The 26,631-nt window shown below is 34.7% G+C and overlaps 1 protein-coding gene across 1 annotated transcript; it reads right to left on the minus strand.

Annotated features, from left to right (window-relative positions):
- Window positions 1-3,932: 3,932 nt before the first annotated feature.
- Window positions 3,933-26,285, minus strand: LOC120352154 (26S proteasome non-ATPase regulatory subunit 5). Its single transcript, XM_039431824.1, has 9 exons — window positions 26,090-26,285; window positions 24,760-24,904; window positions 22,085-22,327; window positions 17,318-17,573; window positions 15,521-15,766; window positions 10,965-11,153; window positions 8,728-8,837; window positions 6,064-6,202; window positions 3,933-4,141 (listed from the first exon to the last, which is right to left on the minus strand). The coding sequence occupies exons 1-9, from the start codon at window positions 26,269-26,271 to the stop codon at window positions 3,933-3,935; spliced, it is 1,719 nt and encodes a 572-aa protein (XP_039287758.1). The 5' UTR covers window positions 26,272-26,285.
- Window positions 26,286-26,631: the final 346 nt, after the last annotated feature.

Here is a 26,631-nt window from a genome sequence, read left to right on the forward strand (position 1 = left end):
ACTACATTCTTCTGCACGAGCGTTTCGGTGAGCTACCAAAAACTACTCCACGAGCTACCGGTAGCTCGCGATCGACTGTTTGGCGACCACTGGTCTAGATGAATCTGCATTATTATATTTTTGTGATAAATCAATATTCTGCTCAGAAGGTTTCAAAAGCAGATCTACAAAATAGTTTAGTCTTGATGAAAAAAGGGATTGCAAAATATTTCAAGCAATTTTGAAAGAAATATCTTCATCACAATATAAAGAAGTTTCACAATCACGTCATGAACCCAAAATCTAGACTACATTATTATAATTTTCCACATTCCATGTCACAAATAAATTGTTGTTATTATAGATATCATGTATTTAATCATGTTAATCGTTAGTATTATAGTGAGATTGTATGTTTGTATGACGTATGCGAGTGAGTAGCCTAATGTTTGTACAATTATTTTATTATTAATATTATTGTTGTTATCGATATTTCTTGTACTGATCATCTTAGTGTAAATGATGTTACTATATCTACTGATTATGCTTTTAATGAGCAGTGAGATTTTGAATGTTGAAAATACATTCAATGTTGAATATAGTTAATTATTGTAAATAAATATATATGATAAAATTAAAGTATTGTTTCTCATTTATTTCACCTCAATTGTTGTTTCATAGGACCACAGAAAAGAAGGAATACTTCTTTTACTCAGTGATTTGGTAGAGAGTTAGTGGGAAGGATATTTTGAATATTCTTTCCAAAGAATGGACATTGGTATGTCCAAAGCTCCGCCAATTTATGTAGATACACAACAATATTATCTATAGTTATTCCAAATTGCTTTTTTCATATCATATACAGTCCAATAATTATGTTCTTAGTCTATATTATGTAGATTCATCTATAATTCTGCTGTATTGTAAGCTATTGTTGACCGAGCGAAGTGAGGTCTAAGATTCAAGTCGAAGTTTGGCATTTCTCTTAATGTTTATATGTTGCACATTTACGGCGAAACGCGGTTATAGATTTTCATGAAATTTGACAGGTATGCTCCTTTTTAAATTGCGCGTCGACGTATATACAAGGTTTTTGGAAATTTTGAATTTCAAGGATAATATAAAAAGCAAAAGGAGCCTCCTTCATACGCCAATATTAGAGTAAAAATCAGACTATAGAACTATTCATCATAAATCAGCTGTTTAGTGGACTATTGAGGTAGGCGCACACAGATCGTCATCGGACGGACGGCACGCATCGGACGATTAGATTTGATGCATTGCTTTCAATTGGAGTGCGCATACCTATCCGTATCCGTATGCGCACTCTAATTGAAAACAATGCATCAAATCTAATCGTCCGATGCCTGCCGTCCGTCCGATGACGATCTGTGTGCGCCTACCTTAATACTACCCGTTCAAAAACATTCAACATCTTGAAAATGCATCTTTCCATCAACGTTAGTAGACAGTTGACTATAATACTACCCGTTCAAAAACATAGAACATCTTGAAAATGTATCTTTCCATCAACGTTGTAGACAGTTGCAGCCAGACCTGATAACAGCGCTCACACTCACATTCCGGGACGACACGTCACGGTACGATAGGACGAAAGCTCTATGTTTATTTAGGATTTTTTCTACACATCAAGTCTATCAATTTTTGAGAAACATAACAACAGGTCAATGTAACTTACTGAGCGCGAGGTCTACTGTTCACAGAACTACTAGTTATTTATTATCCACACTCAACTTGAGGACAAAGAAACATACTACAGTCCAAAACCGTCCCATAGGACGAAAGCTCTATGTTTATTTAGGATTTTTTCTAGACAATAAGTCTATTAATTTTTGAGAAACATAACAACAGGTCAATGTAACTTACTGAGCGCGAGGTCTACTGTTCACAGAACTACTAGTATATAAGTGTATAAACATGTACATATTGTAATCTACATAAATAAAGTACTCAATCAATCAATCAATCAATAGGACTCTATTTTCCTATAGTTTAGAATATAATTTGAAGTCGAATCATTTACAACCAATGATGACCTCAACCTCTGATAATTTAAGCTGGCTTAAACAGTGACAGTGAAAATATAGTTCCCCAAGTTAAAAATTGGACTATTGTCATACAGTTCAATATTAGAATCTTAAAATGAATCACCTTATAACAAACAAAACTAAGCCTCAGTTGCACAAGAGGCTGTTAAATCTTAACCATGATTAAATTCCACATGAACCAATCGGAGATCCTTTTCTCAGAAAAGCCATCTCTATTTCTCATAATAACTAGTAGTTCTGTGAACAGTACACCTCACGCAGTATTCTCATCCACAAGTACCTGATTGAAACTATAGACCTCATGGAAATACAGCAATAGACTCTCTCCACAATAGACTGGCTTCTCCACACATCTGTGTAATCACTTGTCAGCTGATTTATGATGAATAATTCTATAGTCTGATTTTTACTCTAATATTGGCGTATGATATGAAGGAGGCTCCTTTTTCCTTTTATATTATCCTTGAAATGAAAAATTTCCAATAACCTTGTATATACGTCGACCCGCAATTAAAAAAGGAACATATCTGTCAAATTTCATGAAAATCTATTACCGCGTTTCGCCGTAAATGCGCAACATATAAACATTTAAACAGTAAGAGAAATGCCAAACCGTCGACTTGAATCTTAGACCTCACTTCGCTCGGTCAATAATGAAAAGTTTTATTTCCATCTTTGCATAATACAAATTTAGAAAAGTCAATTAATGCTGACCTCATCGAAAAGCCAATAAAAGTACTAGCCGTGGAATATATACATGATTAAAATTAAACAGGCTTTTGTGCAATCGAGCCTTAGACTCTCATCATACAGAGCCATCTATTGACTGACGTCGGAGTTTCTCTCATCAGAATCATGAATCATCATGAATCGGTTTGATTTCACAGAAATTCGCTAATTGGAGCCAGACTGTGGCTCTATATAATAAGACTATAACAAATATTTTTTTCAAATGAAACTCATTCAACCAGCTTTCAATTTTTTATTAATTTTTCAATTATTTACAGTAGTGACACAGAAAGTACACTCAGGTTACCCTCTAGTGGTCCTCTGAAAGTACACTCAGGTACCATTCAAGTGCCCCTTAAGCAGCTCCTTGGATAACCACTTAACCCTAAAGAGACACACTGGGGTGTTTCACACCCCAGGGATTTTTTTTCGGTTCTGCAGTTGACAATATCAAACAGATGGGAATTTATGCCCAGTCTAGATTAGGTTTGTAGTATTGTCAACTACTCTCCACCACTCCCAGGTAATAATAACATTCTACAAGGTCACCAGCTCATCTTGTTCTTCGTTTGGGATGTCTAACATCCCAGAGTATCTTTTACGTAGGACTTTTATCAAACACTTTTATTACAAAGATTTACTTGTATTGTCACTACGAATGTGGTATGGGATGATGGATCAGATTGGAATGAATGCTATGATTCTCTACAACTTGAGTTTCAAAACAATAAAATGAAGAGACGTGAGTTTTTGATGAAGTTGTCATTGGCAATGATCAAGACATTCGTTTAAACCGGATTAGGAGCTCCAACACTTAGGCGGAACATACGTACTTCTAAAATTAGTATAAATATTGATAAGCAGTGCTTTACTTTTGATTTCTGTATGCACTTGGAACAAAAATGATTAAGAAATGATGAAGTATGGTCCAAGTTCTTGTTTTTTTTAAATATTTTTCAAAGAAAAATGCAAAATTAAATTGGGGTGTTCAACACCCCAGTGTGTCTACTGTGTTAGCATGAAGTAAGTGTGTCTCTGTAGGGTTGAAGAGCACCTTAGTGTCACTTAAGCAGCACCTTAGCTTCACTTAAGCAGCAGCTTAGTGCCACTTGAACAACACCTTCGATTGTCACTTAAGTGACTCTAAAGTCCCCCTTAAGCAGCGCCTTCAATGGCCACTTCGGTTAGAGCCTGCACATAGCAGGGTCCATCCCTGACAAAGTCCACCAGTCTCTTGTACAGAATCTCTCCAAATACGGTCTCCGTTGTATTAGATCCCACCAAAAACTCGACGATTTGAAATTTGGACGTTTTGCACTCCAGCGTCGGTTCAACGTCTCGATCCATCAGGAACTCGATTAGACCTGCGAAATAAATTGATAGATAATAAAGCTCTCTGCTGATAAACTGGATTTTTGTATTACCTATACCACAAGTATAATTATATACTACTTGGTCCAGCATTTGAATATTGTTGTAAAGATTGAAATAGTGAAAGAATTGGACTTGAGCCTGTTGTGCTTTGCTGAATGTTTTTACTTTCCTTGCCCTATTACCATCGGTAAGGAAAGTACTGCTTTCCGAAAAAAATTTAGGTACCCCAATTTCTAAATTTCTATACATTTCAAGGTCCCCTGAGTACAAAAAAGTGTTTTAAATAGTCATTGATAAGCTCTATCAACTGCCACAAGTCCCATATCTGTAAAAATTTAAAGAGCTCCGCCCCATCTATGCAAAGTTTGATTTTAGACTCCAATTATCAGGCTTCAGAGACAATTCAAACAAAAAAATTCAAGTGGAAAAGATTGAGCATAGAAATCTCTACAATTAATGTTCGGTAACATTTTCACTTAAAATTGAAATTAAGCTCGAAATTCGAGAAAATACAATTATTCAATTGCAAACTGTTGGCAACTGTTGGTTCTATTAAATCATACACTATGAAGAGATAGCAGATCTCGTGTGTCACAAGCGCTATTGTCCTGTCACCAGCTGACTCAGATCTTAGAATAGTAGACTTGAAATGCGCGTGAACACTAGCGTCAGTTGATTATTATTTTCATAACGGCAAGGAAAGTTGTGTGAGTGCGCCACACCAGATTTTTCAAGAAAAAAGAGATGTTAGTTGAAATTTGGATTGTTTGCCTCGCAACTTAATAGTGACATTTGGATGGTCCGAGCAATATTGAAATTTGCACTACTGTGCTTGTAGATTTGAATTTCACTCCATCATAGATGATAAGATAGGATAAGAGGATATCCCATCGTATAGGATGTTCATGTTCAATTTTCCCTCATGTCAACTGAAGCCGACAGTCCTAGCACTGTAGTTCTTTTTTGTGAAGTTATGTGACGCTGGTAGTCTCTCATACTGTGCCGATCTGACACTCTCACCACAACAAAACAGTAATAATAATCAGTAGTCGACAGCAATCGACTTGAGTTAACAGAAAATCGAAGAATTTTCCATGGGATATCTTCTATGGTATCACTATAGATGATACAGTATCGCCACAAAATGATACAGTATCACTATACTACTTGATACAGTATCACTACACTTGATACAGTATCACTACACTTGATACACTATCACTACACTTGATACAGTATCACTGCACTTGATACAGTCTGTCTGTAGTTTTCTGCTCGTAAGCAGGTCCTTCTATATGGCAGCAGCCCTCCACTCTCTTCTATTCTCTGCCAGTCTCTTCGTTGCATAGTAGCTCATCCCCTCCTTGATGTCGTCCAACATTTTGTATCTTCTTCTCCCTCTTCCTCTTCTCCCCTGAATGGTCCCCTCCATGGCATCCACCAACAAGCATTGCCGTCTCATCCAATGTCCCAGCCATCTCCTCTTTCTTCCCTTTATCACATCCAGCAGACTCCTTCTTTCCCCAACCCTCCTCAACACCTCCTCGTTTGTAACTTTATCCCTCCAACTGATCCCCTCCATCCTTCTCCATATACATATATATATTGATACAGTATCATTTATTAATTTATACAAGTACAATTTCAAAATTATAGGAAGAGGAAAAATAAGGTAACCTTGTGCTATTCCTCTCCAAAATTTAGTTACACATAGTCCGAAATAGGAACAAGATGATACAGTATCATCTCAACTTGATACACAACACCATGATAAATCTTGTTATGCTACTTTTTCTCTACAGTTCTAAATTGATCAGTTGCGACCTGAAAACTCTGACTCCAGACCTGAGCCAGCCAGGTCACTCGATATTATTATTATTATTCTACAGTTGTATCAATTGATTGGAGTTACCTGGACAGTTGAGTACGTGCTTCTGGCCCCAGACTTGGATGGACATCTTCTGCAGGATTAAAAATCCGGCTAATCTCAGTTCAGCAAACGGCAGATGACAGATATTCATGAAACTCAGCGTGGGATTGCATCGGAAAGACTCAGGTACCATTTCTCAGTCAGCTGCAGTAGTTCACTCGTCTGGTCGATCACCTACAATTATTTTAATTAATTAATTTTATACAACTACTTTACTCAAGGAAAGCACATAAGGATTATCCTTAATATGAATATTATGACCTGTATTTATACATGTCTCTCTTTTAATATAAAGGGTGAACCAAAAGTTAGTAAAAGGGAGGTTAAATAAACCTAATCTTCACGATGGATAGAGATTTTATGCAGGCAGAAATGAATTCACCAGCTCAAATCCAAATGAAGGCTATAATTTATCATATTTACACCTTCAAAGAGTAATGAACTAATTTTACAATAAGTAGAAATGCATGGAATCTCTTCAAATAGTACGAAATATGATGACGAGCCTTTAAAATCAATATTTCATCTCCTCTAATACTACTGAATATAATGATCAGAATATAATATAGAATCCAACAACTATTGTGATCTTTTATTGAATTATCAGTAAATTTTATTGAATTATCATTAATTGAATCATCATAATACAGAAAAATGCTATTCTTTTATCATCCAAGTCTCGACTACTTTCTTTCAAACCCCTACAATAGTAGCATAATCTATTTCATTTAACAGCCTTCTTACTGAAGAATAACATAATCTTGAACCACTAACAATTGAAAAACCCTGGAAGATTAGAAAATGGATTATTTAATTTAATTCACGTTATTAGTCAACATTTATTCACTAGGAAGCATTGGAATAATTCTTAAGAATAGCTTACATTTTAATGTGAATTTACAGTAAATATAATAGCACTAGCCGTCAGGCTCGCTTCGCTCGCCATATCCGTCTGGCAAGGGGGCTCCGCCCCCTGGACCCCCGACTGGATCGTCCAAAAATGAGATCAGCGGGCTCGCTTCGCTCGCCTGCATGTGGATCTCAGCGGAACCACTGTACCGAATTTGAACGTTTTATGTCAATTTGATCTCGAAAATTTGAGAAAACGTAGAAAAACGCTGGTAAAAACACCTGTTACTATATCGGCGTATTTTTGACGAACAAAATTTATTCTTCCACCTCAGCTAAACCTGTATACTGAATTTTTTTCTAATATATTTCCATCAATTATTGAAAAAGGTGAGAAAAAGCAGAAAAGCTGAGAAAAACATTGGAAAACGATAATTTTGGGCTTATCTTTGGCGCTACTTCAAATTACTTCAAACACAACATTATTACACACCAGCTGAGCTTCTGTATTAAATTTGAACATTTTCTGTTCATTTGTTCTTGATAAAGCTGAAAAAGCGCAAAAAAACGCTGGAAAAACGAAGATTTTGGGCGTATCTTTAGCATTATTTCAAATTCCTTTCAACACAACATTATTACACCCTAGCTGAGCTTCTGTACTGAATTTGAACATTATTTGTTCTCAATAAAGCTGAGAAAACGCTAATAAACGCTGGAAAACGGCAGATTTTGGGCGTATCTTTGGCATTATTTCAAATTCCTTCTAACACAACATTATTACACCCTAGCTGAGCTTTTGTACTGAATTTGAACATTTTATGTTCATTTGTTCTTGATTATGCTGGGAAAACGCTAAAAACGCTGGAAAAACGCAGATTTTGGGCGTATCTTTGAAAATTTTTCCAAATAATCCGTTCATAGTGCGCCTCTAAAGGGCCAACTGAACATGCCTACCAAATTTGAACGTTTTTGGTCTGGTAGATTTTTAGTTCTGCGAGTGAGTGAGTCAGTCAGTGAGTGAGTGCCATTTCGCTTTTATATATTAAATGTATTAAAAAGAAAAGTTAGTGGGTCTTGTAAGGATTGCGGACAGTTCGAAGTGAATCTTACTAGGGTAAAACTTCCAAGCCAATAATATTTACAGTTGTGTTGTGGTTTTTACAAAAATGATACGGTATCACAAAAAAATGATACAGTATCACCACACATGATACAGTATCAAAACGATATGATACAGTATCATCTCATCTTGATACTCAACAAAAGTGGTTGACAATTTCGATTGGTGTTTTCACAATAATATTTGTAATGCTGTGTATGAAAGTGTAGCCTATATTTACATAAAAGTGGTTGACAATTTCAATATTTGTGTTTTCACAAAGATATTTGTAGTGCTGTTCAAAACATTGGTGTTATTCATGCTGACGCTTTGCACTAAATATCACTAAAATATCACTGTCGAGATAAAAGTGAGGCGTTTGAGTAGGCTGGGATACGTTGAGAGGATGAGTGACTCAAGAATTGTAAAAAAGGTCTTCAGGAACAAGCCAGGAGGCTCAAGAATTGTAAGAAAGGTCTTCAGGAACAAGCCAGGAGGAAGAAGGCTGAGAGGAAGTCCAAGAAAGCGTTGGCTGGAGGATGTGGAGGACGACATTAGGAAGCTGGGTGTCTGGGGATGGAGACGTAAGGCTGCCGATAGAGACGAATGGAGAGGATTTTTGAAGGAGGTCAAGGCTTTGAATGAGCTGTAGCGCCAAGGAGTAAGTATCACTAAAAAAAAAGTGGTACAGTACAAACCTCCAAGCCAATAATATTTGCAATGGTGTTGAGAGGGCGAACTCTGACTTCTGCCGGAGCTGAAGTGATCAGTTGGTTGAGTTTTCGCATTACTGAAGACATCGCATCTCCTGGAAAATTAATGCAAAATTAATACGATGTAATGGACAAAATACAGAGTGTTCGGAAATGAATATTATTATTTATTACATTCCACAATCACAATATCAAATTAATGATTGGGAGACAATCAACAGAATAAACCCAAAACTGTTTCTCTCCCTAATTTTGATAAATAAATCTATATATATCTGAAATTTAATAAAAACACAAATATGTTGTCAAATTCTACACAGTTTTATTCGGTCAACTTGAAAATGTGACCGGTGTGGTCACGATACCTTGGTCGTGTACTAAATAAAACAACAGTGTAGAATTTGACAACATTTGTGTTTTTATTCAATTATGGAACGGTTCTACAATATTGGCAATGACTCAGTTGAAATCTATATATATATCTATGGAAAAGAATGTCTGTTTGTTTGTTTGTTTCTTCCCTATAGACTCGAAAACTACTTGACAGAACGGCATGAAACTTTGGGAATAATTATGTCGTGTGAATATTGGGGATGGTTTCTAACCAAAAATTTTAATAGGGGGGCTAATAATTATTATTTATCAATCCACTTTACAGACCTATGTTTTCGAAATTTTCGGCTGAGCGGCTACCTATGATTTAGCATCTAAAGTAACCAGCTGTATAATAAACACGTTACCCTGTGATAAATTATCGTGTACTGGTATTAAAACGGTATTTTGGAGTTGAAGTTAGTGTAGTTGATTAATACCAGCTGTAGATAATTATCACCCCCCTATAATGGGAGAAACTGGAAAATGTTGGAAAAAATTATTTATCTCATAAAATAGAGTTGTTCATATTGCATTCATTAATTATTACTAAATAATGACAGACTAAATTATTTTTTTTCGAATTTAGCTTAGCTTATATTCATCCTAAAATGGAAAATGGAAAGAGTATTCTGTGTAATTAATCGTACATCGCATATTTCTTGGACCATCTATTGACAATCAACAACTATGAAAACATTAAATTCATCTTTGAAACACTGATTTAACCTATCTATTTTTTTAATTCAACACTTTATTGATAGATATTACTACCAATTGATTGAGAAGAATATGTCCGTATTGAGATGTAAATAAAAATATTGATTGTCAGATAAATTTATTGATTCACCAAAAAAAGTCAACTGTGACATGAGATACATTGACTTTTTGGCGGTACAAAGTTCGTCGGGTAAGCTAGTTTTATAATATGCCTATTATTTAATTTATATTATTATTTATATTGATAATATAATATAAATAAATATCGTATTTTAAGCTCTTCATATTGATTTGTTACATTAAGGACAATACTATATTAGACGTTTTTCAGACGATGTCAAAAGAGTCAGCAGGGAATGAAGCTCTCCGATTGGCTGTTTGGGTTGGCAGTCAGGAATCAGCTGATAGTTAGCCAATCGGAAAGCTTCCCCTGCCCTGCCGACTCGTCTGGAAACGCCTAATATGGTCTCGTCCTAAGTCTACAGATATTAATTATATAATTGGATGGAAAAGCAAGTCTGTTTTATAGAGAACTGTACAAACGTTCAATATAACCACTACTTGTCACGTGGCACACATCAAGTTGATAGCCGAGTCCTTTCCAAACATTAATAAAATTGTATCCAGTAATTCAATCCAGCTTTTAATTAAATTTACAGATCAGTTGGTAGCGGACACATTAACGCAAGATCCTTGATGAAGCCTCGAAGGTATGGTGAGGTAAATTATTCTTTATTGATTCATACAATAAATACATCATCAAAAGATAGGGAGAGAAAAAATAACGTCTACGTTATAATGGCAGTGGAAAAGGATAGGAAAACGGCGTAACCGATTCTCTGCCTTGTGACAGTGTGGCTTGTTGCGGAGCTAGAAAAAGATGGCGCTATCGGCTTTGTCGAATGACAGACAAGGATAGCAACACCAATGTTAATCAAACACTTCCAGTATAGCGTGAAACAAAATAATACTTTATTCAAGTAGGGATTCTCCATTTTTTTCTGTTATTAGGTATATGTGATATCAATGTATGCATTGCATTGAGTCTGAAGTAAATCTCACCAAACTATCACCTCGTCTAAATAAATTTGAGAAAACTTTCAAAAATGAATAACTTTGAAAAAACATACCATGTTTGTTCAGACAGAGTTTACCCTCGGGTGTGGTGGCCACATAGCCGATCGTTTCCAACGCGATGGCCGCCAGGTTTGCATCGGCCGAATTTGAAAACTCAAATATGGCGCCAATCACTTTCGAGTACTTTTCGAATATATCCCGCGGCCAGAACTGCGCTATGTTGCCGAAGAACTTCATTATACCTGAAAAAATTACAATTTTTATTTGATTTATTCATCATCGAATCAAATTCATCTGTCTTATAAATAAAAATATAGAAATAACAATATGTGTGGATTATTATCATAATAACACGCACAAGCCTAAGAGCTTATGTGGGCATCACCCTCAGTATTATAGTAATACAACAGCCATTCTCATTCACCCAAAACTGATTCAATCCTAATTTGAAATTTGAATATTGTCCAAAACCGGAATATGGATTGTCCACAATCACAAATTTCATATCTAAATTGCCGATTATTTAAATTTAACTGATGTTAAAAACACTAAGTACATTATAACCATAGAGAAACGATAGCATAGTAGATATCCCATGGTATAGGGCGTTCATGTCGCAACTTTTACTGTTATCCCAAGCCGATAGTTCACATAGTTCTTTCCTATGCAGCTGTGTGACGTAGGTAGTCTTTCAAATTGTGCCGTTCATTTCATACACTCTCACCCCAACAAAACAGTAAAAATTGACAATAATCGACAGTAATCGGCTTGAGATAACAGTAAAAGTTGCGACATAAATTCCCTATACCATGGGATATCTACTTAAGCTATTGTTTTTCTATGCTATAACTAAGTAAGCATATTGCTATTTCAAAGCAAAAACCTAACCCCCTAGCCCAACCTTTCACATTTAAAACATTAACATAATAAACATAACACTTGGTAAAAACCCCGGTTATAACATGAGGTCCACGTTATAATGTCAGTAGAAAAAGATAAGAGAACAACGTTGCCGATTCTGCCTTGCCACTGCCTTCTATGAAGGATAGATGATACGGGTACATCTGATGCGATATTGACTGTTCATTTTTGTTTTGAATAATCAATTATATTTTTTTATTCGTCAAGATATATATTTTCAATAATCGAATGATGTATTATTATCATACTTAAGATTAAATATGTTGTAGAAAAGGATAGCGATATATGTTTTGTCGAATGATAGACAAGGATAGCAAAACTAATATTAATCACATACTGCCATTATAACGTGGACATCACTATTCCTTTGATCACATCAATAATGGCAGTGTTTGATTAGCAATGGTATTGCTATCCTTGTCTATCATTCAAAAAAGCTGATAGCGCTATCTCTTTCTCGCTTTGCTCTGTTGCCAGATCGTCTTTAACAATGTAGAATTGATAATTAATTGACAAAATATTTCATCTTAATGATGAAATTATTGAAAAACATCATTTCTTGCATAATAAAATATAATTGATTATTTTAAACAAGAATGAACAGTTAGTATTACATTAATAAATCTTTGTTTCTAGTCGTGTACCGAATAAAACTGTGTAGAATTTGACAACATATGTGTGTTTTTATTCAATTAATAAATCTGTTACAGCTACAGTCTATAGAAGGCATTGACAAGACAGAGGATTGGCAACGTTTTTCTCGTATCTATCACCACTGCCATTATAACTTGGATCTCATTATAGGCCTATATATTAGGCTTCAATAAAATCCGGTTGCACAGAAGTCTGTTAACTTCTAATCCCGATTAAATGCCACAAGAACCAATCAGAGAAGCCTCTTCTCGGAAAACCCTTCTTTGATCGGTTCTCATGAAACCGATCCGATAAAAACATGATTTTAATCATGATTAAAATTTAACGAATTTTGTTTGTTATTTTTATTGACGTTTTTCCAGTCAATTATTATCGGTTATTCAGTTTTTTTCAGATAGTTTGTAAGACCAGTTATTTTTCAGTTATCTTATATGATAGTTTGACACCTTGTGACACCTGACTCCGCACTAGACATACTAGAAATCTTGCTACAATGTTCAGTTTCTCAGTCGTTTAATAAATAACGCTACAGCTATTGATTTAATAACTTTATGTACTCAATAAATTTTTATTGTTTTCTTGAACATATTTATAGAATCCATAGCTATGGAACGATTTATCTGTTCAATGAATCTGGCAACATGGCATGATCCCAAACCGGCCACTTTCGTGAACAAACTTGGTGCCAGTTGTACAAAAGCCGGTTAAATTTTAATCGTGATTAATCCCACGAGAACCAGAAAAGCCGTCTTATCAAAAAGGCCTTCTCTGGTTGGTTCTCGTGAAATTAACATTTAACCGGCTTTTGTGCAACCGGGCCTTGATGTTATGGTAACCAACCAAATCTTGGTTGTTTATTCCATGCTGCTTATTGTGAGGTAGGTTATTTCCTACAGTACTGACATCTTTTGGCTGATGTCTCCAAAACAAGATGGATACACCAGATAAGGGCTAGCAATGATAAATATAGTGAAACTTATTTATTTTATTTTTCTGTTTTCTTATCAGTTTTATTTTTAAAATAATGGTGACCTACACTTAATTTTTACTATCCTTGCCCTATTACCATAGGTAAGGAAAGTATCGCTTTCCCTAAGGAAAGTATTGCATTAAGGTACGCTAATTTCAAGTTTTCTATACATTTCAAGGTCCCCTGAGTCCAAAAACATCATTTGTGTGTGTGTGTGTGTGTGTGTGTGTGTGTGTGTGTGTGTGTGTGTGTGTGTGTGTGTGTGTGTGTGTGTGTGTGTGTATGCCTGTGAACACGATAACTCCATTCCTAATCAACCGGTTGACTTGAAATTTTAAACTTAAGGTCCTTATACCATGAGGATCCGACAATAAGAAATTCAATAAAATTGAATTCAAAATGGCGGAAAAAATTGCGGATAATTACTAAAAAACCATGTTTTTCACGGTTTTCTCGAAAACTGCTCTAACGATTTTCTTCAAATTTATACCATGGATAGCTTTTTATAAGCCCTATCTACTGGCATGAGTCTCAATTCTAGGAAAATTGCAGGAGCTCCGTAATATTCTTGAGAAAAATGGCGGATAATTACTAGAAAACCATGTTTTTCAAGATTTTCTCAAAATTGACTTGACAGATTTTTTTTAAATTCATACCCTGTATAGTTATTTATCAGCTCTATCAACTGGCATGAGTCTCCTTTCTGGGAAACTAATGGGGGGTCCACCCCATCCTTGAGAAATGGACTTTGTAACCTCCTTCTCGTGCATGAGGTAGGTAGAGAAGTTCATAAAAAGAACACATAGTCGAGATATTCCATCTGTAGAACAGCTGTTTTGACGACTTTCAAAAAAATAATCGAATTTCACAATTTACACAAAGGAAAAAGTACTCTGAAAACAATAAATTATAATTATACAAGCCGTCAGGCTCGCTTCGCTCGCCATATCCGTCTGGACCCAAGGCTGGATCGTCCAAGAATGAGATCAGCAGGCTCGCTTCGCTCGCCTGCATTTTTCATTTGGGCATTTTTATCATATGTTAGGACAATCCAGTCGGGGGTCCAGACTAAACGGATATGGCGAGCGAAGCGAGCCTGACTGCTAGTAATATAATATCCCCAGGATTGAAGTAGCAGTGCCCAATCAATTTCTCCGCGATAAATGCATTTAAATCTTCAACTTGGTGCCAACCTAACAAAGTCAACTCAACTTAATGCCAACTTGACAAAATTATTAATTTAGTTGCCAGTTAACAACTGTTTCGAAGAGGTACTCTATCTAGATTATAGTTCTATAGTAACATATGATACTATAAATTCCAATTATAATTAAGAGATTGGGAGAAGAAGAATATACATGCTAAAAGACGATCTTTAAACCCTTAAAAACAACCCTTAGAGTTAAAATATTGCCAAAAGATTTCTTAGTGCGCCTCTAAAGGGCCAACTGAACATACCTACCAAATTTGAACGTTTTTGGTCCGGTAGATTTTCAGTTATGCGAGTGAGTGAGTGAGTGAGTGAGTGAGTGAGTGAGTCAGTGAGTGAGTGCCATTTCGCTTTTATATATATAGATACAAACATACAGAAGTCTGATCGTAGTTTCAAATATGTTACCGCCAATCGTCATTATGTTATTCCCCTAAATTATTTTCGTTTAAGAATAGGGCTTGAAGTTCAATGAGCAAGGAAAGTTGTGTGAGTGTACCACACCAGATTTTTGTAACTTAATTTTTCGATTGCCACCGAAAGTTTGATCCATTCCGAAAATTTGACAAATTTATCCATTCTATAAATATTTTTCGGCTGGATTTTGGCACTGTAGTTTATCGAGAGATTTAAGGATTCAATAAGTTTATGGAGCGTTCTAGAAACGCATTTCTCATGTTTATCGATCCAATAAAGTTATTGAATCGATAAACAGTTTATGGAACGACTGAGAAACCGGGCATAAGTATTTAAAAGCAAATGATACTCTATTCTATTCTAAAATTCAACAGGTTTTTATGCAATCTGGCCTTAATAATTATAATGTAGTAATTTTTAATTGATAATTTTTTTACCAGGGATAATAAGCGACTCCAGCGACCCATCTCCACAGCCAACAATCTCTTGCGCCAGTGCATCAGTGACGCCATATTTCTCCAAATAATCCATGCCGTGATGAGTGAGCGCCAACTTGGTGATGAGTTCGATAGCTGTCAACTTGGTTAGGATGTCACTTTTCTGCTTAGTCTCATTCAACAGTTCAGTCAGCAGTCCACTGTTATGACATGCTTCCAGGCCTGGACTGGATATGGCGCTTACTTCTACTATAACCTGTAAAAAATTAATCAAAATATATATTATGTTAAATGAAAAAGACTGAGAAATTGTCAGAAAACCACAGATTTATTGATACTTAGAAAGACCGGTTTCGGTTATTACACCATTGTCAATCTCTGATAAACTTTATCAGAGATGTTTAATAACAAAACAAATCGAATTCATCTACTCGAAATTCATACAATATACCTTTATACAAAATACATATAATATACACTTTTGTGTAGTTGAGAAGTTGATATTGTGGTAATTATTCATATTAAATGAACACATAGTCGAGATATTCCATCTGTAGAACAGCTGTTTTGACGACTTTCAAAAAAATAATCGAATTTCACAATTTACACAAAGGAAAAAGTACTCTGAAAACAATAAATTATAATTATACAAGCCGTCAGGCTCGCTTCGCTCGCCATATCCGTCTGGACCCAAGGCTGGATCGTCCAAGAATGAGATCAGCAGGCTCGCTTCGCTCGCCTGCATTTTTCATTTGGGCATTTTTATCATATGTTAGGACAATCCAGTCGGGGGTCCAGACTAAACGGATATGGCGAGCGAAGCGAGCCTGACTGCTAGTAATATAATATCCCCAGGATTGAAGTAGCAGTGCCCAATCAATTTCTCCGCGATAAATGCATTTAAATCTTCAACTTGGTGCCAACCTAACAAAGTCAACTCAACTTAATGCCAACTTGACAAAATTATTAATTTAGTTGCCAGTTAACAACTGTTTCGAAGAGGTACTCTATCTAGATTATAGTTCTATAGTAACATATGATACTATAAATTCCAATTATAATTAAGAGATTGGGAGAAGAAGAATATACATGCTAAAAGACGATCTTTAAACCCTTAAAAACAACCCTTAGAGTTAAAATATTGCCAAAAGATTTCTTAGTGCGCCTCTAAAGGGCCAACTGAACATACCTACCAAATTTGAACGTTTTTGGTCCGGTAGATTTTCAGTTATGCGAGTGAGTGAGTGAGTGAGTGAGTGAGTGAGTGAGTGAGTCAGTGAGTGAGTGCCATTTCGCTTTTATATATATAGATACAAACATACAGAAGTCTGATCGTAGTTTCAATATGTTACCGCCAATCGTCATTATGTTATTCCCCTAATTATTTTCGTTTAAGAATAGGGCTTGAAGTTCAATGAGCAAGGAAAGTTGTGTGAGTGTACCACACCAGATTTTTGTAACTTAATTTTTCGATTGCCACCGAAAGTTTGATCCATTCCGAAAATTTGACAAATTTATCCATTCTATAAATATTTTTCGGCTGGATTTTGGCACTGTAGTTTATCGAGAGATTTAAGGATTCAATAAGTTTATGGAGCGTTCTAGAAACGCATTTCTCATGTTTATCGATTCAATAAATTTATTGAATCGATAAACAGTTTATGGAACGACTGAGAAACCGGGCATAAGTATTTAAAAGCAAATGATACTTTATTCTATTCTAAAATTCAACAGGTTTTTGTGCAATCTGGCCTTAATAATTATAATGTAGTAATTTTTAATTGATAATTTTTTTACCAGGGATAATAAGCGACTCCAGCGACCCATCTCCACAGCCAACAATCTCTTGCGCCAATGCATCAGTGACGCCATATTTCTCCAAATAATCCATGCCGTGATGAGTGAGCGCCAACTTGGTGATGAGTTCGATAGCTGTCAATTTGGTTAGGATGTCACTTTTCTGCTTAGTCTCATTCAACAGTTCAGTCAGCAGTCCACTGTTATGACATGCTTCCAGGCCTGGACTGGATATGGCGCTTACTTCTACTATAACCTGTAACAAATTAATCAAAAAATATATTATGTTGAATGAAAAAGACTAAGAAATTGTCAAAAAACCACAGATTTATTGATACTTAGAAAGACCGGTTTCGGTTATTACACCATTGTCAATCTCTGATAAACTTTATCAGAGATGTTTAATATCAAAACAAATCAAATTCATCTACTCGAAATTCATACAATATATCTCTATACAAAATACATATAATAAATGAATAAATGAATTTATTTCCTTCTCAAATTACAAATTACAAAAGTAGAAATTAAATAGTATCTTGGAAATTATACTGATCACGTATACACTTTTAAACATACGTATACACTTTTTTAATATACACTTTTGTGTAGTTGAGAAGTTGATATTGTGATAATTATTCATATTAAATGAAAAAGACTGAGAAATTGTGAAAAACCACAGATTTATTGATACTTAGAAAGACCGGTTTCGGTTATTACACCATTGTCTTTCACACCATCTCTGATCAGAGAGATTTTGGTAGAGAGTTAGTGGGGAGGATATTTTTAATATTCTTTCCGAAGAATGGACATTGATATGTCCAAAGCTCCGCCAATTTTTGTAGATGCATAACAATATAATTATTATCTATAGTTATTATATTACAAATTGCTTTTTCATATCATATACAGTTCAATAATTATTTGCTTAGTCTATATCATGTAAATTCATCTATAATTTTGCTGTATTGTAAGCTATTGTATATAAGTGTATAAGACAGTATATATTGTAATCTACGTAAATAAAGTACTCAATCAATCAATCAATCAATCAGAAGTTGACTCTGATAAAGTTTATCAGAGATTGACAATGGTGTAATAACCGAAACCGGTCTTTCTAAGTATCAATAAATCTGTGGTTTTTTGAAAATTTCTCAGTCTTTCACATTTAATATGAATAATTACCACAATATCAACTTCTCAACTACACAAAAAGTGTATATTATGTGTATTTTGTATGAAGGTATATTGTATGAATTTCGAGTGGATGAATTCGATTTGTTTTGATATTAATAATAAAATAATTTATTCACACCACACAAAAATACAATGAGTAAAAGCAATAAAGAACGAAACAATAACAATAACAGTTACAATGATATTAGAATAAAAATGTCTTGAAAAATCAAGTGAACAGTAACAGTGCACTAAAAATCGATCAATTTCCAAAACGTACAATTGTTCGCCTAGGGAATTCACTAGCTCTGTCCTCCGTGGTCTCACTTTTATTCTAATCTGATCTTCACTCTTGAGGTTTCGTTCATTTTTATGCTACCGCGGCCGACTAATAATATAATCGAATAGAATAGAATGACTTCATTATCTAGTCTATCGCTCCATTCTTTATAGATTCAATCACTTTATGGAAAGCATTTTAATTTGTTTTATTTGTATGTTTATTGACGAGAGTAAATAGTACTCTACATCTTTGTTTGTATGATTTTCTGACATAATGATACGATAAATATATGATTAAAAATTGTTTGTTTTATTCTGATTTGTATATTCAGATTGATGATTTAGTGTATAAATTGAAATGTACATAATCTACATAATATTTGGACAATTAAAGACAAAATTAGGAAATTGAAGAAGTTTTGGGCAATAGCCTGTTTTTTCTTTTCCGACTATTGTATTGTTTGCTCTATCCAATAAATATGTACTTCTTTATTTGTTGAAGTAGCAAAGTTTGGAGAGTAATTTACACTCTACCACTTAACCACGTAATTAGCAAAAATACATAATATTCAGAGAAAATGGAGAAATCAGAACAAAATTGACAATAATATGTCTTCTACAATTTATTTCCATTATTTCTTGGTCGTCGGTCGCAGTCGTATAAGCGAAAATCTTGACTCATACGGCCAAGCCACACCAAGCGTTTATTCAGGGCGAGGCCAAACGAGCACTGTTTTCAGACGAGTCGGCAAAGCAGAAAGCTTTCCGATTGCCTGATTATCAGCTGATTCCCAATTAGCCAATCAGAGAGAGCTTCCTGGCCTTCCAACTTGTCAGAAAACGTTCGAAAATACGTTCATTTGGCCTCGCCCTTAAAGTCCAATTCACAAGTGAAGTTTCTGAATTAACAAGTGACATGCTGAATTAGTAGCTGTATTCTATTATTGTATATTATTGTGGGCTTTAGCACTTCCTCTGTAAACAAAGCCACAGTGCATTCTGGTGACGTCAGCACAGGTAGGGCTCCTACACCAATAAAAACATTAGCTGATATAGATCAGCTGAAATCAACAATTTTTTATTGGTGTAGGAGCCCTACCAGTGCTGACGTCACCAGACTGCACTGTAGCTTTGTTTACGGAGGTAGTGGCTGTAGTCGACATAAAATAGTCTACAATATGTAATATACACTAATAGACTACAGCCGTACAGAGTCGTAGCTTGAGAATTTCACCTTTAGATTAAGGGGCAGTTTCCGAGCTCGGGATTCAGCTAAGTCCTAGACTTTAAACAGCTGGAGTCAGAAAATTGGCTTTCCAAAACGGGGCGTAGTCGCAGCTTTTATAACAGTAGTTGTAGTTTTTATTTTCTCATTTCTATAATTGGAAACGTTTTTCCTTGACGAAATTAGACATTCCTAAATAATTCAAAATAGCTGAAACTTTACACTGTATTTAATTTTGTGTTCAATTTTCTAGTTTTTCGAAATTTAATTCAAACGTGACTATAACAATGACTGCGACTACGCCCCGTTTCGGAAAGCCAATTTTCTGACTTCAGCTGTTTAAAGTCTAGGACTTAGCTAAATACCGAGCTCGGAAACCGGCCCATAATGTACCACTTAACTTGAATGTATCTTATATCAGAGATATCACCACATGATCCTTATGAGTATGGAATATGGGATATGCGCTTTTCTCCAATCATTTCCTCTAGAAATTCTGTATTGAAATCAGGTATAATACGACCACCTTCCTATTCAAATAAATGAAGTTGGTTTCAAAAATTGTAGATTATCCTTGACAGGAGTGTGTCAAGGTGGGACAGCGTCTGACCCATTCTTCTGAGTTCATAAATTGATGGAAAATAATTTTCTCTTGAAATTCTGTATCGAAGTCAGGTCTAATATGACCACCTTCCTATTCAAATAAATGAAGTTGGTTTCAAAAATTGTAGATTATCCTTGACAGGAGTGTGTCAAGGTGGGACGGCGTCTGACCCATTCTTTTGAGTTCATAAATTGATAGAAAATCATTTTCTCTTGAATTTCTGTATAGCAGTCAGGAATAATATGACCACCTTCCTATTCAAATAAATGGAGTTGATTTCAAAAATTGTAGATTATCCTTGACAGGAGTGTGTCAAGGTGGGACGGCGTCTGACCCATTCTATTGAGTTGATAAATTGATAGAAAATCATTTTCTCTTGAAATTATGTATCGAAATAATGTATCATCTATGACAACCTTCTATTTAAAAAAAAAATGAAGTTATATTCAAAATAGTAAATTATCCTTGACAGGAGTGTGTCAAGGTGGGACGGCGTCTGACCCATTCTATTAAGTTGATAAATTGATAAAAAATCATTTTCTCTTGGAATTCTGTACCGAAATCAGGTATAATATTTTCGGAGGAGACGATAAGCCGTCGGTCCCGACTACCTTGAAAGTAGTCGTCATCTCTCATCATCATCCCTCTCACTCATTACCCACGCACAAGCCTATGAGCTTATGTGGGCATCACCCTCCGTATTATTATTATTCAATTATTTCATCAAAGTGAGCATTTTTTATTGCAACCTAAAGGTGCGTACAAACTTTCGCTCTGCTCAGCAACCGAACGTCACTCGAGCAGATCGATTGATGATCGACCGGGGAGCAAGAGTGGAACGCGAGAAGAGCTAACATCTCCCGTAACTTTCATGATCGGTGCGACTGCAGATCGGGGGCGGAACGATTGCAGAGCGATGGCGGAACGAGGGCGGAGCTTGCGCGGAGCGGGTTCGAAGCGCGTATATCTGTACGCAGCTTGAGTCGGCCATTGGCAAGACTTTGATACATCTCTATTCTGTCAAATTTAAAAAGGATCTAATCATTGATACCGTGGTGAGTACAATCGCCTTTAGAATTCCATGTTTTGCACTCCTGAGACACCAAGGCTTTTTATTATTATTATTATTATTATTATTAATATCACCACCTTCCTATTGAAAAGAATGAAGTTGGTTTCAAAAATTGAAAATTATCCTTGACAGGAGTGTGTCAAGGTGGGACGGCGTCTGACCCATCCTACTGAGTGGATAAATGAATACAATACATATAAATGTAGCCTGTTTTTCCTTTTCCGATTCTTGTATTTTTTGCTAACCTTATAAATAAATAAATAACTAAATAACTAACTAAATAAATAAATAAATAAATAATAAATAAATAAATGAATGAATGAATAAATAAATAAATAATAATAAATAAATAATAAATAAATAAATAAATAAATAAATAAATAAATAAATTTGAAACAAAAACCTCACCTCAAATACCCTGAACCGTGTAGTTTCGTTCTTCTTCTTGACCGCGTTGAACGCCTGCAAGAGTTGTGGCGACAGGAGTGTGCCAAGGTAGGACGGCGTCTGACCCATCCAAACCAGGAAAGAGATGGCGATCTTGGCTACTGACATGTTGTCGTGACCCACACACTCGACAACACTCAACAGTAGGGCCTGTTGGTCGCCCATTCGAGACACTAGGTCACTGTCTTTCACTGCTCTACACATCTGTCGAAAAAAACCATGAAATTAGTCATTTTGCATGAGAGAATAGTTAATTATTATTAAACGGAAATCCAAATTGAATGCTCTAAATCACCCCAAAGACGCTTCTGCTACTGCAAATATTAACAACGGGGTTAGCTAATATTAATTACGGGCTAATATTAAGTTGGAAATTCGAGATGAGAGCTACTACTCAATAGTTATTTGTATATCTAGAGTGAAAAGTACGACTTTTTCTCCCTGTGGGAAAAAGTTTGAAGCCCGAGGCAAAGCCGAGGGCAGCAATTTTCCTGAGGGGGAAAAAGTATTTTTCGCTCGTGATGTACACAACATTTTTCCTCCATCTACATTTTTTTATAGAAACTGCAAATAAAATCATTCTAATAACTTACGTATTGGTGACAATGATTCCTAACAACATAACCTAAATCTAAAACCTAAAAACCGGTCGTCTGATTGCACTGCCGATTGCGCTATCTATCGGCAAAAGTTGTAACAATTATATCAGCTGAGCAGCTACCAAAAATGGCTGACTCCAGATCACGCGGTTCAGATTTGAATTGCAGATCAAAAATATTTGTTCGCTGGTATTTTAAATAGAATAAAATATTTTTAAAATTGTATAATTTTTTATTGTCTACTAATATTAAGAATATAATAATTATCATACAAACATATATTTCATGAGTTGATCAAATTTCTGGTTGTGGTATTGAATTCAGTTGACTCAATGACAGACACCTCTATTATGCTTTATCATCTGAGCTTAGACCTTCTAACCTATTACATTGTAAGTTTCAAAATAGAGATGCTCCCCATGTTATTTAAATGGAGTCACTTTTACTCCCTAGGGAGTTTTTCTGTTTTTTACTACCGAGAGCGAAAAAGTGACACTTTAGTATTAGGTTTCAGGGAGTAAAGTAAGTACTAGACAGTAGGTGGAGGAAAAATATATTTCTCATCGAATTTTCATCTAGCTGTTAACCCTGTTGTCAAAATTTGCAGTAGCAGAGCAGGAGTCTTCTGGGTGATTTACAGCATTTAATTTGGATTTTCGTTTCATAATAATTATTACTTAGCATTTGGATAAATGCAATTTCTCATTAATTTCAATGAGTATGAAGAGAATTGTTACTGAGTTTTGAAGACAGAAAAAAATTTTCTGGAAAAGGCCTACCCATCTAGCCAGAAAAAAAACAGGAGAAACCATCCATTTCATACTTTTATCCTATACTATTAAACGAGCAACTTCTGTTTATATGTTTGGATGTGTGTATTTCACCGGATCTCGAAAACGGCTCTAACGATTTTTACGAAATTAAGAACATAGTAGGTTTATAATATAAAGATTCAATTGCACTAGGTCTCATCCCTGGGAAAACTCGCTGGAGGACATTAAAAGGATAATTATTATTATTCATCCTTGGAAAAACAGCTGATAATAATTATTTCGTCGTCTGTTGGTGATGGAAGTGAGTGAGCGAGTTCATGTGTGTGGGACTGTGTTAAAATTATGACTCAGCTGTTGAACTTTTGTAATCATTCAATCAGGTACTTAGTGCCGGTTGCAAAAAAGCCGGGTTATTTTCTATCCTGATTAATTCTAGTAGATCCATCTTTTTGGAATGGTCTTCTCTGATTTGGTTTACGTGGAGTAAATTATGATTAAGATTGAACCGGCTTTTGTGCAACTGGGCCTTTGTGAGGGGAATTTATGCATTCCTTTGGGAATTAATCTCGATTTACTGTGATTAGATAAAACATTTCTGTATGAATGTTATTATAATTTCTTCTTTCGTAATAAATTTGTTATGCGTTTGTACTCCAGAGCGAAGCTCGTTCCCCGATATTGGCAACAAAAACAGAAGAAATGATTCATTCTATGGCAACAGAGTAATACCATTTTTTGGGGGGAAAATTGTTGTTCATTAGTAAATGTAATCAACAATTTATCATGAAATTGAAAGACTACTCTTAAAAGCAGTTTGCTAATCGCTCATTTGTTACACTAAAAAAAAAGTCACATGTCGGAAATCAGAAAATGTGTTTTATGAAAATAATTGAAATCAGTCAGTTGGTAATAGTAAACTGTCATAGTGAATCCCATCTTGACCCTTCTTTATCAGATTAAATTCCTTTTTGCTTAGTTTGCAATATAGTACTTTATTGAGCTTTTCTTCATCTAATTTTTTTGTGACTTTCCCTATATTTTATGCATGATTCCATGCATACCAAAAATATGGATAGGCTAATGGATGGAGAAGGTGTACATAATATATCAATGGGAAAATTATCTATCTCATACTTCCATGCACTTTTTGATTTTCAACTATCACTTTATGCTATAAATACATAATGAGGTTTACTTGATCTCATGGATTGTGATTTTTGAAAATCATTTTGATACAGTTTAGCCTACTAATAAAATTACTAACCTCAGTAAGAACAACTTGCTTGACAGTCTCATTGGGATGTGCCAAAGCTCTATGCATGGCCACACCATACTTATTGAGCAAAACTGCAGGTTCCAAACAGGGCAGGAGTTCTTCCAATATATGACAGCCCAGCTCTATTTGTTGACTAAAAAAATACAAATTATTATAACAATAGCTAGTTCAAAAGCATATTAAAGTGTAATCAAGTTGCAAGAAGATTATGAATTCAACTTCCAAGTTAGTCTACACAAAAATGTGAATCAAAACTCAAGTAAGGTACTCTATCAAATGGCTTCAGCCTGTAGTATTTTTCTAAAAGTTGTGCAATTCTGATTGAGTCATTCAGAATTTTTTTCAAAATTCAAGAATGAAATACATTTATTTATGATAATGTGGACTGTATTATACTAATATCAGTTTGATTTAAAAATTTTCCATGGATTGACTTAATAAAACACAATGAGAAGCTGGATGTTGCATTATATCCAATTAAACTTGTCAATCATCATAAATTTAAGTTTGATTTTTGGTCCTACAAAATTATTTCTTTAAAATGTGAATTTTTACTATTTTAGTGATAATAATGTGAAATATATTCCTATGTTTGGTTTTGAACATCTAAATTTAAAAATCTACATTGTGAAAATAATTGAAGACTGAAAATTTTGTGAAGTGAACAACTACAAGACTTCACCTATTTTGGACTATGTGTAACCTTATATAAATTTAGGAGAGGAATAGCACAAGGTAACCTTATTTTTTCTCTCCCTATAATTTTTATGATGTACTTTTTGTATGAATTAATAATAATAATAAAAAAGAATCATGATATTGAAAAATAATCTTGACATTCTATCATTGGTTTACTTTATAGAACACAACAAAAAGCTTGATAATGTTGCATTATCTCAAATTCAACTAAGTGAATCAATACCAGTAATTAAAAGTTTACAATGAACAAATATAAAACGTTAATTTGAGAGAGTTGTAACTTTATTGTATTGATGTGATATTCTTCAAGGATTGTATTTGATGATTTTTATAGAAATAGAACAAATAGAAAATTGTAGTCCGGCTTAGATAATAAGGGCTAAAGTCAAGACCAGAATAGCCAGTCATCCAAATGTTAAATTCAGCTTTATGGTAATTTACAAAACACAAAAATTTTGGATATCAGATTAAATTTGAAATTTAGAAGCCAAAGTGTATTTAATCATCAGTTTTAAACTTTAAACAGTTTAATTTTGTTCAGTATTAATTCATGAGTAGGCACATTTCTATGTTGACAAACAATGAAAATGTTCAAAAGTGAGATAACCTCAAAACTTACTTGTCGGACGAATTGAGACAGTCAAATATTACACCGAGATCCAAATTCAAAGCGAGTGTTTTTATTTGCATGGTATTAACACTTGTCAGAGCAATTTTCAGTTCTGATAAATTGTTAATTACTTCGATTTCATTGGAAATATTGCTGAGCGTTTGCCGAAACCAACCTACGTCCGCCGCCATGATTCAACAATAATAATCAAAAGATCAAAACTATAAGTTCATTGTCGACTGTTTTTGTCGTCGATGTGATAGATATCGATATAATTATGTCATTGATACAATAGAGCGCCTTATTTGAAAGTCCGCTTTGTTTCACCAAGTTGATGAATTTGAAATTGAAACATTATCTTCTAGAATAGGCTATAATAAATAGAAATAAAATAGATATATGAAGAAATGATAGTTTAGTTTCAAACATAGAGTAGCAAAAACTATATCGTTCATCTCTGATGGTTTCAACATTCATAGCTCTAAGCTGTGTTGCTTATATTTTTGTATTGGGGTGATTTCTGTTCACATTGTATTCTGTAAGTGAATGTG

Source organism: Nilaparvata lugens, chromosome 7 (assembly GCF_014356525.2).
Source record: "Nilaparvata lugens isolate BPH chromosome 7, ASM1435652v1, whole genome shotgun sequence".
Taxonomy (NCBI): Eukaryota; Metazoa; Arthropoda; class Insecta; order Hemiptera; family Delphacidae; genus Nilaparvata; species Nilaparvata lugens.